The 17,737-nt window shown below is 38.2% G+C and overlaps 1 protein-coding gene across 3 annotated transcripts in view; it reads right to left on the bottom strand.

Annotated features, from left to right (window-relative positions):
- Window positions 1–17,737, bottom strand: part of SLC4A4 (solute carrier family 4 member 4) — a 299,158-nt gene that overhangs the window by 113,332 nt on the left and 168,089 nt on the right. For all 3 annotated transcript variants that reach the window (XM_019799962.2, XM_019799963.2, XM_019799961.2), the window contains exons 8-10: window positions 9,361–9,518; window positions 2,559–2,646; window positions 155–309 (exon numbers count right to left, since the gene is read on the bottom strand). In XM_019799962.2, the coding sequence (XP_019655521.1) occupies window positions 155–309; window positions 2,559–2,646; window positions 9,361–9,518 (401 nt within the window). The remainder of the gene's footprint in view (window positions 1–154; window positions 310–2,558; window positions 2,647–9,360; window positions 9,519–17,737) is intronic.

Here is a 17,737-nt window from a genome sequence, read left to right on the forward strand (position 1 = left end):
GAGCCTGATGTGGGGCGATCCCACAACGCCGGGATCACGCCCTGAGCCGAAGGCAGACGCTTAACCGCTGTGCCACCCAGGCGCCCCCCCATTTCCTTTTCTAAACACAACCTCCTCCTCAAGGATGAAAACTCCCAACTGCCTGATAATTTACCTTTTGTCAGATGATGGAAGACTCTTGGGAGGCTCTATCCTGATTGCTGGATCCCATTCCCCAGGTGGAAGGACAATGACTTCATCTAGGAACTCATCAATGCCAGCAATCAGGTCCTGCCTGTCTTTTGCTTTATAAGCAATGTCATGGAACACCTAAAGGATAATAAGAGATGTGCTGATCGAAAGAGAACCCTCTACATGTCTCTGCATGCCTCTATATGCCTCACATGCCTCACAGCATGTTGAGGATGAAAAAGGCAATCTATAATCCACTTTAATGTTTAATATATATTCAATATAATCATATTCTCATACTTCCTATCAGCTTGTCCCAAAATATTTCGGTATTCTGATTTTGAACCCAAAGAATATAAGTAGAGGCATGAGAAAACAGCTGTGTTTCTTTTATATGTTTTTTATTTTTATCAATACTGTAACACAACATTGCCTTTCATCTCCCACTGGTATGTACTATTACTGCTATAGTTGCTGTGGAAGCCAGATGAAAATGGTTTGGAGAAATATACAAAAGAGTCATTCTCTGAAATAAAAACGACTGGGACAAACCATTGCTGGTAATTCAAAAAGGAAAAGTTCAAGCTGAGTGTTAAGATCAGGTTAAGATCCAAACGTCGCAACTCTCAAACACACAAATAATGTTAGCTATTAAACGAAGAAAAATCGAAGTTATACTGGTAACACATAAAGCAAAGGGCTTTAAGCCGGTGATAATCTGTCTAACCTTTTAGCAAGGCAATAACTAAACTATCCAAGGCAGCAAATGCTTTGTGTCTTTTATACAGATATCAAAAGAAGGAGCTCCCAGAATGCACATAATCCTCTTTGCCAATCATCCCATTCTTCTAACCTAGCTGATGATCCAAAAGTCCTTTACACTTTTCCATACCTCATAAGTCAAATTCTTTAGTCTCCAGGAGAAAAGATGGCCCCTCTTAACATCCTTACCTATTCTTATGATTGCTACTAAATCTCTTCTCTTCAACAAGAATTTTTAAAAGCTGTCAAACAAATAACATGTCATGGTCTGGGGGTTGTGAGGTTGAGGGCAGGGCAGTACAAAGTGCCAGCACCCCATCTGCAGCGGGCACAGCAACTACAGAGGCTGGAAAGTCAGAGGGTCACTCTCCAGCCTCCCCTGCAAATAAGGATTGACAGTTCTGACCAATGAGATAAAAGAAAAAAGCTGTCTGGAAACCTTTAGAATACCTGTTAAAAGAGACAGATACAGCTAACATCCCAGCCCCCTTGAATGCAGAAGAGGTGGCTGGAGCTGGTTGCAGTAGCCATCTTAAGACCACAATGCAAGAGCCTTAGTTCTTGATTTATTATTAAGCAGTTATGTTAAACCAACTCTAGCAACTACCTACCTCCAAATTTCCTGATATGTGAGCAAAAAATAAACCCCAAATAGTTTAAGTCACTATAAATCAGATTTTTCTGTCACTTAGAGCCAAAGTAGTTCTAATTGCTACATCTTAGGGGGAAGTATTTTTTTTTAAAGAAAATATAAACATACAAAAATAAATAAAAGAGCCCCCTGAGAGGCTTAGTTGCCTCAAGGGGGAAAACCAGCCTCAGTGCTCTCAGTCTCACATTAAGTAACCATCTAAGTAATCACCAAGTAGAACTTCCATAACTAAATGTCCTATTCTCCACTTAACACATCTGGAGAAGCTAACAAATCAAGTAATAAAGCAAATATAAAACATTTGGGAAAACAGTAAGCTAAAAAGACACAGAGGCAGAAATCAGTGATCCCATATCCTAATTGTATTTCTCCTACTGAGACTTGGGTTCAGGGTTTCATTGTATCTAAAATGTGTGTAACAACATTTAAGCTGTTATCAGAGTAAGGTTCTAATTCCAAAGTACTAGATATTCTGCAGTAACGGTTGCTAATGCATTTTAGTGTGTGTATAATTCCTTCCCATAAGATAAGAAAACCATAAAAACAGGTACTTTCTGATACCTAAGAAAAAATGCATGATCCATTTTATTGTGCATTACTTTATAGAGCCCATTATTTCTAAAACAATACGATATATGGACACTTGAACTCCCAGAATAAATATATTGAACATTTTAAGAGATAAAGTTTAAGTTAATACAGTGATTTGAACTTTTTAAAGAACATGTCACATATATCAGTTTTAAGAACTGCAAATGCTTAGAAAAAGAAACTATATCTTATTCCAACATAAAATTTGTTTTTTTTAAAACTGTGTAGGTATCAGATCATCTGCCATGAATGACTGTGCCTCATGTCATAAAGAAGGCTGGTAACCACATAATTCTAACTGAATAAATTGTGACAGCCAATTCACAGTATGAAAACTATCCAAGCGGGACGTTCACAGATCACCATGTTTCAGATCACCTACCTCGTCAGACATCAAGGTGGCAATGGCTCTGCCAATCTCATGGTAGGACTTGGCTTTCCCCTTAGGACCTAAGAGAATGAACAAGAACCTAATGGAAGAGGAAAGAAGCAAAAGCTATAAAACACATTTCATCAAAGTTAATATACATAAAACTGAGACACGTTTATCCAAGTTGATAAAAAAGCGTTGGTCTAGAATTCATCTTTAAAACAAAGGCAATATTCTTGGTAATATGAAAGATACTCTTTCACACTATCATGAAATACAAATTGTTTCTTTGGAGACAAGGAAGAATTTCACATGGAAACTCTGAGAAGTTTCTCACTGAGCAGGAGAACTTCACTTTGGGAGTCATTCAACCTCCTTTCTAAACTTTCTTCTCTTTCTTTTTCTACTGACTTTCAAAATTTTGGAGAAAACCCATTAAGTACAATAACCAGACAGACTTAGTACATCTTCAGATTTCTCTGACTTTTCCTTACTCAATATGAGCAGTGACAAATGATCCTCTCCATACTTTTAAGAAATATTTCTGCTCAGAAGTGACTGGAAGTCAGCAAAAACCAAGTCCTCTACAAGTAAGCCACATGCTGACAGCCAAAGTAAAGAAAGAGAAATATGAGAGAAATTCAAAATAAAGCATCATTCACAGACAGTTAGAATTCTTTTGTGGGTATTCTCATTTTCCTTTCCAAACTTGTTTTCTTGATAATGCACACTCAGATACAGTAAGTAGGTCCTGGAATTTGCAATAATGAGCTTATCCCCACTTAGGTTTGTGTCTCGACTAGGGAGGAAGAAACCCAGTAAGTAAGTGACTAAGAAAAAATATATAAAAGGCAACACTGGGTATATCTCTGCCTTTCTTATGATCATGTCTTACCTAATATGGAGGTAATAAGGCCAATAAAAGTGATCACATCACATTTGCTCAGCTTTTTAAAGCTTGCAAAGCATTTCACATTCATCCCCTCATTTAAACTCCATATACCCTTTTGCAATAAGGACAGGTATCCTATTCCCACTTAATGGTGAGGATACTGACACTCAAGGAGGTCAGTGGATAAGCCAAAGATTGTGCCTAGTAAATGACAGTGAGTAGATAGGCTTTCTCACCTTCTATTCTTTTCAGTACACAATTCTGCCTAATATTACCTGCCCAATCTATGACTTCCACAGGTCACCCTGGTGAAAGATGTTGTGGATACTCAGTTGGGGACGAGAAATCCAAGGTAAAATTTTATGGGGCAGGGATACTATAGGACTTGCTTAATAAAATTTTACTGTTTTACTGATTTATTTACATACTTCACTTTATTTTTTTTAAGATTTATTTATTTATGAGAGAGAGAGAGGAAGAGCAGAGTAGGGGCTGAGGGAGAAGCAGGCTCCCCGCTGAGCAGGGAACCCGATGTGGGGCTCAATCCCAGGACTCTGGGATTATGACCTGAGTTGAAGGCAGATGCTTAACCACTTAATCAACTAAGCCACCCAAGTGCCCCTATATACCTTACTTTCAATAAAAATGGGTTGACAGCAAGTAGTCTTCAAAGTGTTAGGGTTTGTTCCAAAAAGCCCTTGAATAAATAATTAATTTTTTTTCATTATAAAATTCAATTCCAAAGGGGAAAGGGGAAAAAAAAACCCAGAAATTAAGAATGTAAGAAGGTATCTCAAAGTTTGAATGCTTTGATTTTGTATCGAAATAACCATAAAACCATTCAATACTTATTTGCTTAGAAACCAATTCCGGCATGAGGCGGCACACTCACTTTCAAGTGTTATCACGGTAGATGAAAAAGCAAAAGCAATCACCAGGCAAGAAAGTCTGTTCAAGTATGAAGGAAGTCATTATTAAAATTGGATTTTAGTTCTTCTAATACTTGAAGTTCAATGGATACTGAACTTTTCTTTGTTTGAAGCTCTACATAAAGTATTATAAAGTGCTTCCTTATGATAGTAAAATGTACTTTACTAAAGGGACAGATCACTGATTTGAGTGCAACATATGCAAAAATTATTTAACCACTAAAGCAAAATATAAATCCAAGTAAGAATTTATATCATTACTGGCCACATTCCCCAGTCCTATTTGCCTGTCTAGCAATGGCCAGCTGTCAGGCAGAGCAGTGAGAACATAGTTTTAGGCAAAGGGGGCAGAGGCAGGGCAGCAAGAGAAAATATCGAACGCCTGGATCCTTTATTTGACACATTTTTAAATAAAATGGGTTTCCTTTATCCACCATTTTTTGTTATTTTAATGTATCTAAACAGTCTTTCAGTAAGACATAATGTCTAAGATCTTTCCAGAACCACTCTATAACTCTTCCTACTTTGGCCTAGCGTCTCCATCATGATGACAGTTTACAAATACACATTATGGAAATACACGGTTATCAACTGACACATGAATTAATTATCAGGTTGGCTATATGGCAACAAAGCCAAAATCTATCTTGTTAGAAAGTGAGACAGATAGTCTCGGTTTTAATAGTTCTCAAATATAAACTTCGGCAGATGATGGGTAACTATCCCAAGAGCTGAGAGAGTAACGGAGCCTCTAACTTAAGCCCTATTAGATGAGGGCATACATTTTCTATAAATATTTACTCTGGTCTCTGCTAAACAGTACCAAAGAATTAATGGAAGTAGCAGACCAATAGTGACTATAATATATATTATAGCAATAAACCCAATATATGAGAATTATATTGTTTCAATAACTTAAATATAAAGGTATAATTTCTCTTTCTTGGATAATGTAATTTTTCCTTTAAAAAGCCATATATATATATTATATGTAATATATAAATATCTATTAACACATATATTTATTTATTCTTTAACGGAGAATCATCAAGTGCCCAATAGAAATGTTACATTATCAGCAAAATTTTTACATTACTCCAGTCAGGAACCATTTGATAAATTCAACCTTTTAAAATGATACAGAGAAGGAATCTAGCCGTGTATAGGTAGCAGGAAACATCACCTCGGGTCAAGAATTTCATCTGTAGGAACAGAAACCCTTAAAAAGCCCCTAATTTTGACTGCATTGTTGAAAGGGCAATGAGAGATCTGGAAAACTAGCAACACAGAAAAACTCAGCAAGTTGAAGTTCCCTCTGCCTGAAAATGTTCTTTCCCCTTTAACCCTCAAAGAAGCAAAAGCTGTTACAACTTTTATGATAGAAGTACATCTTGCCAAACTCAGCTTTTATAACGTACTGAAAACTCCTTTCATGACCCAAACTGTTCTTTGTCAATGGACAGATGTTATTTTTAACCAGAAGCTTTTTTCTTTATTAACAAATTAGAGTAAACATCACATTTGTGTGGCTGGAAGGGCACAGCCCATGTTGACAGCTGGCGAAAAGAAATTAATTTATGTTACTGAGTTTTTTTATTCAGTCATAACTAGAAATAAAGTCATAGTTAGAATTTTTAATAGTGCTAGTTGTCTCAAGAATCTTCATGAGGCTCCTCTACTCTTGTGAGCTTTTTCACATACCTAATTATGCCTGGGGAGGATGCCTCTAGCATTCACCATAACAAAAATAAGTACCAGATGATCTCTGTCCGGAACCAATGGACTATACTCACATTCACAAAATAATTATAGGCAGAAACAGAGCATAATATCAGAAAAGAGCCAGCCTTCCTAAACCACTCAATCCTTTCAGAAAGGATGTGCACCCCCCTCCTTCCTGATATATCACAGCTATTTCTAGAATAAACTCAGCATGTACCAATCCTTTACTCCCTGCTCTCAAAACAGCAGTGAATCAAGCCATTATTCATATTTAGCGGCTTTGGAAATGATGGCTAAACTGTAGCTTCCACAATAGATGCATGAGGATCATAAACCCACCATAACCAACCACATTACACATGGTAAATAGCAGCTAGCAACGGAATTGTTGGACGAGACAGAATTGAAGTAACAGGACCTCCATCCCAATCCCTATAATAAGATTTTCTATGGTTCTGATAATTAAGCACAAACAGCTTCTCTCAGGCAAATCATCATTTATCACATAAAATTCATATTAACCACAGTGATTAAAAAAAAAAGGGTAAAAATTCTAATTTTTTACAGGACCAGAACTTACTGAATAATATTTGCCTTAATTGTGAAAATCAAGATCCGAAAAGAACAAACTGATCAGGGGCTTTTATTCTCCTTCATGGGAAAACCCTAAAGTACCTTGTTCTAATCCGTTCTACATAGCTCTTCAGATTCTCCACAAAAGCCTGGCTTCAGAGTCAGAAATCTGCAATTCTATTTCTAGCACTGAGAGTGAATCTTCCCTGTGCTTCCATCTCTCAACTGTGAAATGGGAATAATAATCCCCTACATCGCTCATAAATATGAGTCAGCAGCAGCCTCCATGGACAGACAGTAGATGACAGCAAGCCAAGTGTCTGCAAGATGCTGGGAAAATCATAAGCATATCCTACCAAGTCACCAAATATCAAAGAACAGTTTGTTTGCCTTCACATGGATGGCAAGAAGGGCCCCTAAGCAGATAACGTCCGCCCAGCTGGCACTAGTCCAGGTGCAAATACATCTCAAGTACATTCAGCCAATAACAGAGTAACTAGAGAACCTTGCAGGCACTACACACAGAGAGCTGCTAGATCCACGCTTCTTAAAAGGTGCATGGCAGCAATATTACTTATTACAAATAGTAATAATAACAATCATAAACATAAGAGCATAACTTCCTTTCCCCTTCTTAAGGAGAAATGACCATCACCAAATGACCACAAAACCAGACTTTTCAGGTCTCCCCGCAGTACAACAGGGTATCCTTAAAGCACACCATTGAGTACAGAGGCAGTCCTTCACAATGACTACCACATTCCTTGTGGGATTTCCTTGATTGGATTTCACAGGATGCAGCCATTGTAAATGGCCCCACATTAGTCATACACAAAAAGGCTAATGAGACTCCCTACTCAGTGATTATAGCCTGCACTGGTTCAGAGGACAGCAAATGGATAAAACTGTTTCCTGGAAAAATGTTAACATGCTTGGATATATTGTTCAGATTATTGCCCTGAAATAGTTTTATGACATTACTAAATTACATTCCCTTGAATTGCCGAGCTCCTTTCGTTCATTCAAATGATGCTGTATTTCACCTCTAGACTAGAAACACTCTCCTGTACAGAAGAAAAGAATGAGCCAGACAGGAGTAGATAAGAGGGATACACAAATGGTCATGATTTGCTACTCAATGAACTTGTGTTATTGTTAAATAAAAAAGCCCTTTAAAATATTTTTTACTTGTAGCTTCTAGAGAAAAATAGTAAGAAAAATGAAAATGCAAGAGCAACTTAACACTTCTTGGCATGTTTTTTCTTCCAAGCCCCAGTAAAATTAGTCCAAAGAGACATAAACAAAACCATAGGGGCACAAGAGCTGGACGTCAGCCATAATCTGAGTCAGCTAGCTGTTCGGCAGGTGATTGCTCAGATAAAACTGCAAGGCTCTGCTGGAATGTTTTCAAGTGAACAACCAAGTTACAGGAAACACGAATCATGATAATCCCAGTAATTGAATAAGCTATGATCATTTCCTTTCCTCTGCCACTTGTCCAAAGACTGTCTACTAATGACCAGTATTATTTCCATTTTAAGTGTCTAAGAAATATAAAAATATGGAGAAATATCCATATGATAAGAAAAAATAGCCTGTAATCTATGAATCGGGAGGCCATAAGGAAATGTTCTCATTTTCTTAACCTGGCTCAAAGCAAACCTGGAGCCCCTTGTCTCAGTTTATGATGCTGAGACCATTTAAGATCAGTGAGGAGGAGTCACAGCCCTTCCTACTCACCTAAGGAAACCTAAAAGAGATGGAAGTCACTTGTCCTTGCCCTGGACCCACAAAATAGTGCCTGCCCCCAAAAAGTTCCTCTTCACATGATAATTTTATGATGTCAACTTGAAGATGACAAACTTCTCTTTAAACTCTTTCTCAGCACAAGTTGAAGTGAAGCATTAACTTCTGTTTACCTACGGCACTCTGTAAGTCTAGCTTCTAACTCTTGAGCTCAGCTGCAAGGTGAATAGACGGAAGGCCTCCTAAGGTGCTGTGCAGCGCAGTGAGGACGTGACTGCAATAACCATAATATGCTTCCTTTAGAATAAGAATTTACATGATACAACACATAACAGTAAAAGTGTGCAGCTTAATGATTTTTCTGTGTGTGTGTGTATATATATATGTACATACATGTGTGTATATATGTGACTGTGCATACACACACCTATTACCAACATTCTGATAGAACACAGAGCAACTGAAAGCACTCTGACCTCTGAAACATTTACCATCTGTATGACCTCAGAAAGTTACTTAAATTCTCATTCTCAGTTTCTTCATCTGTAAAATCCATATACTTATAGTTTAGACTTTAAAAATATTATTATGAGAGGGGCACCTGGCTGGCTCAGTCAGAGAGGCATGAGACTCTTGATCTCAGGGTTGTAGGTTTAAGCCCCACGTTGGGTGTAGAGATTACTTAAAATAAATTAACTTTTAAAAATATGTATTATTGTGAGAATTAAACTGACTACTCCATAAGATTAAACTAGTACATGGCCCAATTAATTATTATTACTACTATACAAGTGCCAAATAATTTGATAGCATGAAAGACAGCCTAAATCATTATTTCAGATTAAACCTTTCCAATATGCTTGCTCTGGAAGTGTCCTCATTCTACTAATTATCTAGCCAAGACCATTCTATAAGCACATTGTAGACCCTAGCAGGGCAGGGAGCAGCTTACCTTGTGGGCACAGGGACCTCAGTCAGGGCACCCAGCATGACTGCCTGCTGGAGCCGAACAAAGGCAATGAAAGGAGTATCCAAGAAGTCAACCTCCCCCACAAGCACGTTGGAAGCTTCTGCATCACGTGGCAGCTTCTTCATGAACTTATTCTTCAGCTGCATGGGAAGAGCCAAGAAAACACAACTTATTTCCAGAGAAGGGACAAGGAGAGACACTCCATGTATCCCTCAAGGAAATTCCTTTATATGAGTCTACACACAACAGGCTCTAGCTAGCCATTTTTCTATTATGTTTAACCATTCTATTATAATAAACATGACTCTGTACTTTGGATTCAAAAATATTGAGAGTATAATCACATGGCTTACATATAAAACAATGTTTACATATAAAACAATTCATTTATTTATTCACTCACTCAATAAACATATGTTGAGAGTCTACTATGAGCCAGGCATTGATCTAACCCCTAGGGACAGATCGACAAATTACATCTTCCTGGGGTCATATTTCACCAGAGGAGAAATAAAATATGATTTAAAGTAGTGATAAGTGCTAAGAAGGAAAAATAAAACAGGTTAGAGGGTACCAATTTAGGCAGGGTGGTCAGGGAAAGCCTCTGAAGAAGTATATTTTACACTGGAGTGAGAGGACAAGCCATGCAGAGATCTGGTCAAAGAACATTCTAGGTAAAGAGAACAGCAAGTGCAAAGGCTCTGAGGCAGAAAAGGGCCTGGAAAAAAGGTATAGTAAGAAGGTGACTGTGGTGGGAGCTAAAGGAGCGAAGAAGAAAAAACTGCAGCAAATGAAGTTGCATAGGTAAGGGGGGGGGGCAGGTGGTAAGAGCCCTGAAAGCCACAGTAAGGAGTTTGGGATGTTTTAGGTAGGACTTGCTTACTAAACAGGTGAAAAGGTGGAGTAGGAAGACATACATCTAGAAGATATTACCACATAAACAGAATTTAGGATCATGAGACAGAATGATACAACCTTGAGTGTGAGTGTAAATAGAGAAGAGAGATAAGACCTAACCCTGGACCACTTTATCTTTTAGAGGAATGGGAGGAGATCTCAGCAGAGGACACCCTCAAAGAACAGCCAGTGAGGTTGGAGGAAAACCAGGATACACCAACAATCAGGTGAAGAAAGGGCTCCATGAAGAGAGTATATCAGCTAAGTCACAGGCTGCTGAAAGTTCAAATGAGATGAGAACCAAGAATGCACCAATGAATTCGTCAAGATGGAGGTGCTGGGTGAACCCGACAAGAGCAGTTACCAGGGTTCCCCGTGAAGAATGGAAAGTGAAGAAGTGAAGACAGGCAGTAGAGAGAATTATTTTGAGAAATGTTGCTACCAAGAAAAGGCAAGGAATAGGAAAGTAGGTAAAGGAAAACATAAAATAGAGAATCCAAATTGTGCTAACACTTTGGAATGCTAATGAGACAGATTGCTGCTGTAGGAGATACAGGGGACAACCACAAGAGTAGTTCAAGCAACCTTGAACTATGGAAAACAGAACTGAGAAGTGAGCTGAGGAGGAAGCGGGGGGGGGTAATGTGGAAATTTGAGGAGAGGGGTAAAGGTATAAAGTGCTTTTCTTGGGTAATAAAGGTTGCTTCTTATGGTCACTTGGAAAGCTTATCTTGTAGGTGTTATTTGTCCCTTTCCTGGCCTTCCCCAACTTCCACTTAGAACAAGCCTGTCCAAGCCTGTCCAAGCACTCTTCAATGTGTGGGAAACACCTCCCACAGCTCAAGGAAAACATTTCAACAATCGTGGAAGGATGGAGATAAGAATTTTGCAGGGCCATATGAAAGGCACAGACTTCTGATATATACTAATCATCAATATAAATGTCCCTTCCCTTAGGTCAAAAGTTACCAGTGAACTCAGTACTTTCTGCATGAATTACCACTGAGATGGGAAATGGCAGACATGGACAAATTTTCCCCATTAATAACAAGGTTATGATAAAGAAAAAAGTTATAGGGGTTATAGTAACAATTTCCATTTACAGAGTTTTCTTTCTTTCTTCCTTTTTTTTTCTTTTTTGTTTTTTTTTCTTTCTTTTCTTTCTTTCTTTCTTTTTTTTTTTTGTAAGCTCTACACCCAATGTGGGGCTTGAACTCATGACCCTGAGATCAAGACTCACATGCTCTACCTACTGAGCCACCCAGGCACCCCCATCCACAGAGTTTTTAATTGGGGAAAATAAGTAACATGAGAAGTGATCCCTAAAACTCCATCACCCTCATTAGCATTTTTATAGAACTTTTTTCTTTAATTTGGTACTAAGAAGAAAGCTGTGAGACAAAAAGCGAGGACATCAGGGCTAATAAATTAGTGGAAGCAAGCAAACAAACAAAAAAGCAAAGACAAGATATTTAGGTGTTAGGAACATGACTACTTCTAAGCAGTAAGGGAATTTTCCAAAGTTTACACCATTAGTCCTCCAAGAAATGTTAATATTTTTTAAAAAAATCTATTTGATTCTATAAATAGTGAAAGAGCAGCCATGGGAAGGGTCTAAAAACATCAAATTGCCAAAATTGCTATTATCACCTAAGGAAGTTGCAGTAATGAATTGTTTTCTAAAACGCAGAGTAGAGTATAGGGTATGGCTAAGTGGCACAGATGCCTAACAAAATGTCAGTGCTAGAATAATCCTCCTCAGGTTCTTTCCAGAGAGTTCCCATTATCAACAGCTCTATAATAATCTGATATTATTTCCCATTCTCTTCAGCACACTCTTTGCTCTATCTGGTTAGGCAAGTAATCTGATAACCCTATTCTATTTTATGTAGTTAAACTCCCACACTCATTATAAAAACTTCATTTCCACATTTCTACCTTTTCTAAACATCCTTCTACCTCCTCTAAACATCTAACCATGAGCCATTTAACCATCTCAGCCCCACTTTCTTGGGAATTCTGGAAGCACTCATTTATGAATCATACTTTGGCAAGTTTAAATGTTTTCCCCAAATTTCTTGAGGGTTAGAATAGTTTATCCCTCATTATACTGGACACCTACTTTGCACATAATGCAGCTGTAATAAATATTATGAATGGAAAGAATGAACTTTGTAGCACTAAAAATCAGACCAAAAACCATCAAATGCCCAAGGAAGTTAGCTTCCAAAGGCTCACTCTAGAACCTATGTCCAGATCTGTCACTAAACAACTACCTGACTCACAACACATGCAGATTAGCCCACAGTCGATTATATTCCTCTACAAAATGTCCTGGGAGTACTATGTTACATTTACTGAGATTATCATACCCATGTTGGAAAATTAGGAGTATATTTTTAAGACCAAAGGAAGTAAACTATATTCTATATGCTCCAAAGAGATGTGTTCCTTTAGATCAGCAGATCTCAAACTGTTTGTGAAATGCTAGTGTTCTCAGAGAAACTAACGGCTTTTCTAAAATAAACACATATGGTATCTAAAGTAGCTCAGGACTCAGCCTCTGAGTGGCTCTTTCCTATCTACACACACTCCCTGGGTGAGCTCATCAAATCTCATGCCTTTAAACACCTTCTACATGCTGATGACTGACACATTTATATCTTCAGCCAGGACCTCCTCCCTGAACTCCAGACCTGTAACATCTCCACTTGCATGTCTAATAGGCATTTCAAACTTCACTTATCCAAAAACTGAGTCCCCCTGATAGTCTCCCCAAACTGGCTCTTCCTGCACTCTTCCTCATCTGGCTAATGGTAACCATTCTTTCATGGCTCAGGCCAAAACCTTGCTGCCATCTTAGACACTTACCTTCCTCTCACACCCCATGCCCATTCTATCAGCAAATCCTATTGGATCACATTCAAAGTATATCCAGAAGCTGATCATTTCTCACCACCTTCACTGCCTCTACCCTCATCCACTATCATCTGCTACGATCATCTCTCTCTCCTGGATAATGGCATTGGCTTCCTGGCTAGATTATCTGCTTCTGCTCTTGCCCCGAGTCTATTCATCAAAGTAGCCAGAGCAGTCAAATCAGGAGTCAGATCCTGTCATTCCTCTTCTCAAAGTCTATTTCACTAAGAGGGAAGGCAATGCTGTCAGGACAAATCACAACCCCAGCCTCATCTGGCTCCTTACCAGCAACCTGACCTTATTTCTTACTGCTCTCTCCAAGTCTTCTCCATGCCCACCACTTCAGACTCCATGGCCTCGGTCAAATGTGTCAGGCACACTCTAACCTCAGGGCCTTTATACCTGCTGTTGCTTCTGAATGTAATGTCTGCATGGCTTCTTCCTCACTTCCTTTGAATCTTTATTTAAAAGTCACCTTTTCATCAAGGAGTCTTTCCCTGGCCACATTAGTTAAAATATCAACCTCCTCCTCCCCACAGATTCTTTTTACTCCTCTTTCCTGCTTTATTTTTTCTTTCTTTATACTTATCACAAACATGCCGTATTTTACCTATTGTCTTTATTATCTGCCTCCCAGCTAGAATGTAAGTTCTATGAAGGTAGAAATACCCATCTATTTTGTTCAGTGTTGTATCTCTAATGCCTTGAAGAGTGCCTGAAGAGAAAGGTTGAATAAATATCTGTTGACTGAATGAATGGTGTTATTATTTCTGCTCTTCTGTTCAAACTCCTCTCTTCACAGTTCTGAACATAACCACTGACCAGGTCATCTAAATGGACAAAGGCCTGGGTATGGCGAATCTTAGTAAACTCCTCCTCTGATAACAGTGATTGGTCCAAAGGATGGATGTGTGACTCAGGCAGGAACTATACCCTTTTGGGAAATTAATATTTTACCTGTATAAAAATCAACATTTTCCCTTTCACCTGTGGTTGTTCCCCTCCACGCTGAAAGGGCCTGTCATAGGACTGTCCACACTAGGAGAGAATGAGGTCAGCACCCAAAAGGAAACGGACAAAAGCAAGAGAGAAAAATGGATAAAAAGAGAGATTGCTGAGTCCCAAGTCCCAAGCCCTGAGGTCCTACGGCTTCTCCATTCTGTGAACTCATCAAGAATTCTTACTCGTTACATAAGCCAGAAAATTCCATGTTGGGTTTAAATTAATTTGAGATGATTTCTATCTCCTGAAGAGTCCAGACCCTTTGCAAAAATGTATTTGTCAAATAAATCTGAGGAATACAAGTTAAATAAGATTAAATGTTTCTATACTACAGATATTCTCAGAGCCTTGAATATGTTTATATGCCTAGGAATGCTTTATCCCACTAGGATATAAATAAGGCACATTATGATATGAAAACAGATTTTAAAATGCTATTTTGGACAAATTTTCTCACTCCCCATTTAAATCCACTCTCAACTCCATTTAATTCTCTTCAAACTTTATGGATGCCTATAATGTTTAAGGCCTGGTGGTAGGCATTGCAGAGAGCAGACAGACCCTACTCTAAGAAAAAATTATAAACATTAAACAAAAAGGTAAAGAATAACCAGAAACTAAAAGAACAATAACAGATAATGAAAGCAAGAACAGAATCTAGGCTTTCGAATCAGGTTGAAAACCACCCAATAAACTCATCTGGATTGAATTCCAAAGATAAAGTTTGGCATTCCCTTCCTATAGATCACGGGTTGTTTCTCCAAGGGATACACAGCCTGGATTTTATGCAAGGTCAACTACAAGAACACACACGGTGAATACAAATTCCTTTAGCCAAACTTGATCTCAAAGAAATCGATTTCAAATGGCTGTCATGTGGAGCTACACCTGGAACACCACCAACTCTGTGAATCCAGATGTGTGCATTTCAGATTCTTTTTATACTAGTTTGCATTCTTTCTTTCAGAGTAAGATCTTGCTATAAATACTCCAAGTATACGGCTTGCCCTCTGCCATACGTGTTCATTTTTATAATTTCTTATATTTCCTTACTTTCTGAGTGGTGTTCTAAGACTCAAGGATCACAGTATTAGCATACCAAGAAACTAGAGATTATGATTGGACAAAGCAGAACAAGTGGACTGATTATGAAAGAGATAGGTTACTTGGGATGATAGCTCTGTGAGATGACAGCACAGTTACTCACACAAGCGATATGCATCATATACAGCTAATTGAAAAGTCAATCTTCTAAACTCTACTCAACTCCTAGATTCTCCCGCCATCTTCTATGAAGGCGGTTTTTAGGTTTTCTATAGGGAACCCATTACTAAGTAACGGCTAACTGATTGGGATGACCATTTGATTAACACTGTGTCCTCCTAGCCTCCTTACTATCGCCCTCAGACCAACAGCATCACCTGGTAAGTACGTCCAGACTATCCTATTATTCCCAGTCACTTAGTCATTTATACCCTACCTCTTTCTGTCTGCCATTATTAGCATATGTTAAAATAAGTGCATCTGTTATGAAGTGTCATTTTTAACCAGGAGTACTCATAGTTTCTCATTTGAATCTGATGTATTAGAATGGATCCTATGGGCTGTTAAACGTCCTTATTACAAGTGATGTATTAAAAATCATATAAACTTGAGGATACTTTCTCATTATTTTTACAACGCTTACAACTACTGTGACCCCATTCTATACATTCTCTTTTCCTCTCAATGAGAATAAGTTTAATCTTCCAATCTGTACTTATTCTCAATTCACCCTGCTTAATGATTCATGTCTACATGCTAACATCCACCGGCTTTCCTGGGCAAAGAGCTTATTCCTGGCTTTCTTATTGGTGTTCCTTCCTATCTTCTTCTTTTCTTCTTAGCTTATTTTTTCTTCTTTCTGCTGATTTCCAGCCTTCCATTCTCTCTAAAAATTGCTAGCTCTTATTCCATCCCAGACAAACTCATCTGCTAAGCTCACTATAGATCACTCTGGATCCATGTCCTTCCACTGCAAAGAAATCTGTGTTAGTGGTAAAGTAGGGTCACTATACCTATCAGTTTCTTTATGACAGTCCCAGTTTACCCCATTTCCTGATATAATTATTAATATTACCTTCTTTCATTCTCAAAAGTGTCTTGTGCTAAAAAAATTTATATGGTCACCCTATATTTTAATCTCATGAGGTTGACTTTGAGCAGTGCCTAAAATATGGCATTGGAGAATAAATCCATGTTGTGGAAACTTTAGGATTCAAGGAACTCAGAAGTATGAGAGAACACCTAGGTCAAACAGCATCTTAGTAAATTATTTATGCTACTTGAGTATAAATTTATTTATTTATTATATGCAAACAATATTAACTGTTAGGGTAGGAAAAAAGTGCTCTCTCACTTACCACAGTGAGATGATTCTGCCTCTGTCCACTCTCTTTCTCTACACCTTGGGGGGGAAATGGCCAATTTGATGGAGTAGAGTTTGACAAATTCATTGGTACTTTTTTCTAATGGGAAGTTTACAGTACCTTGAAGACAAGAAGTAAACTGACTGTTTTCTCTTACAGAAAGACAAGTGAATGGGTTTAAAATGAGAGAGTGAGAGAGAGAGGGAGAGAGAGAGAGACCCGACATCTTCATCCCTATGGCTGGTTAAGGTAAGGAGACTCAGAATCTGTTTCATAGGCTCAACTACATTTCTCTATCATAACACATGTACCTTAAGTATATGAATCCCAGGATTTAGAGTCTGTGTGGGTGGTTGTAGGCCTGGAGCTGTGTGTTTAGTGAACTAAAAATGTCCAACCTAAAAAAAATGTTTCTAAGAGACTTCACTTTCAGCTATGGTAAACTAGCTTGCATCACACCAACCCCTTCAGCAAGAAAAGCTGAAGAATTTCTGTAATCTGCTTAAAGGCATCAGAAAGTTACTGTGACATTAAAAACTTGAGGAACCAATATCCCTGGAAAAGGAAACTACATAAAGGTGAGGCTAAATTCAGCTCTGATTTTCTTCTAAAGGCATTTGATGATTCCTAAGTAGCTGCAGACCTTCTGAAATTGATCAGAGCCTTCAGTAGTTTCAAAATAATGGACAAGCATGCCAGGCATTTAGTTGGGACCTCTAAAGGACAAGACTCAAGGCTTAAGGGCAAACTAGTAATAGACTAATCCACATAGAGACTGAAACCCATTTTCCAATCAGCTCAAATTTCAGACTAAATATTAGGGTGACCTGCCCCTCACCTAAATGCCAGCCAAAAGCAAAAGAAATAAACTCTAAAGAAAGAAATATCATCCTGAGTATCGAATTATCTCTACTATGTACATATTGTATCTGACAGTCAATCAGAATTACTAGGCATACTAGCAGATAAAATCAAATAACTGGGACCCAAGAGAAAGAAAAACCAGAAATTCGAAACAAAGGAGAGCTACATATTGTAATTATCAGACACACTTTGAAATAACAGTAATATATTTTTTAAAGATTTTATTTATTTATGAGATAGAGATAGAGACAGCCAGCGAGAGAGGGAAC

This window comes from Ailuropoda melanoleuca, chromosome 11, assembly GCF_002007445.2.
Source record: "Ailuropoda melanoleuca isolate Jingjing chromosome 11, ASM200744v2, whole genome shotgun sequence".
NCBI classification, from domain to species: Eukaryota; Metazoa; Chordata; class Mammalia; order Carnivora; family Ursidae; genus Ailuropoda; species Ailuropoda melanoleuca.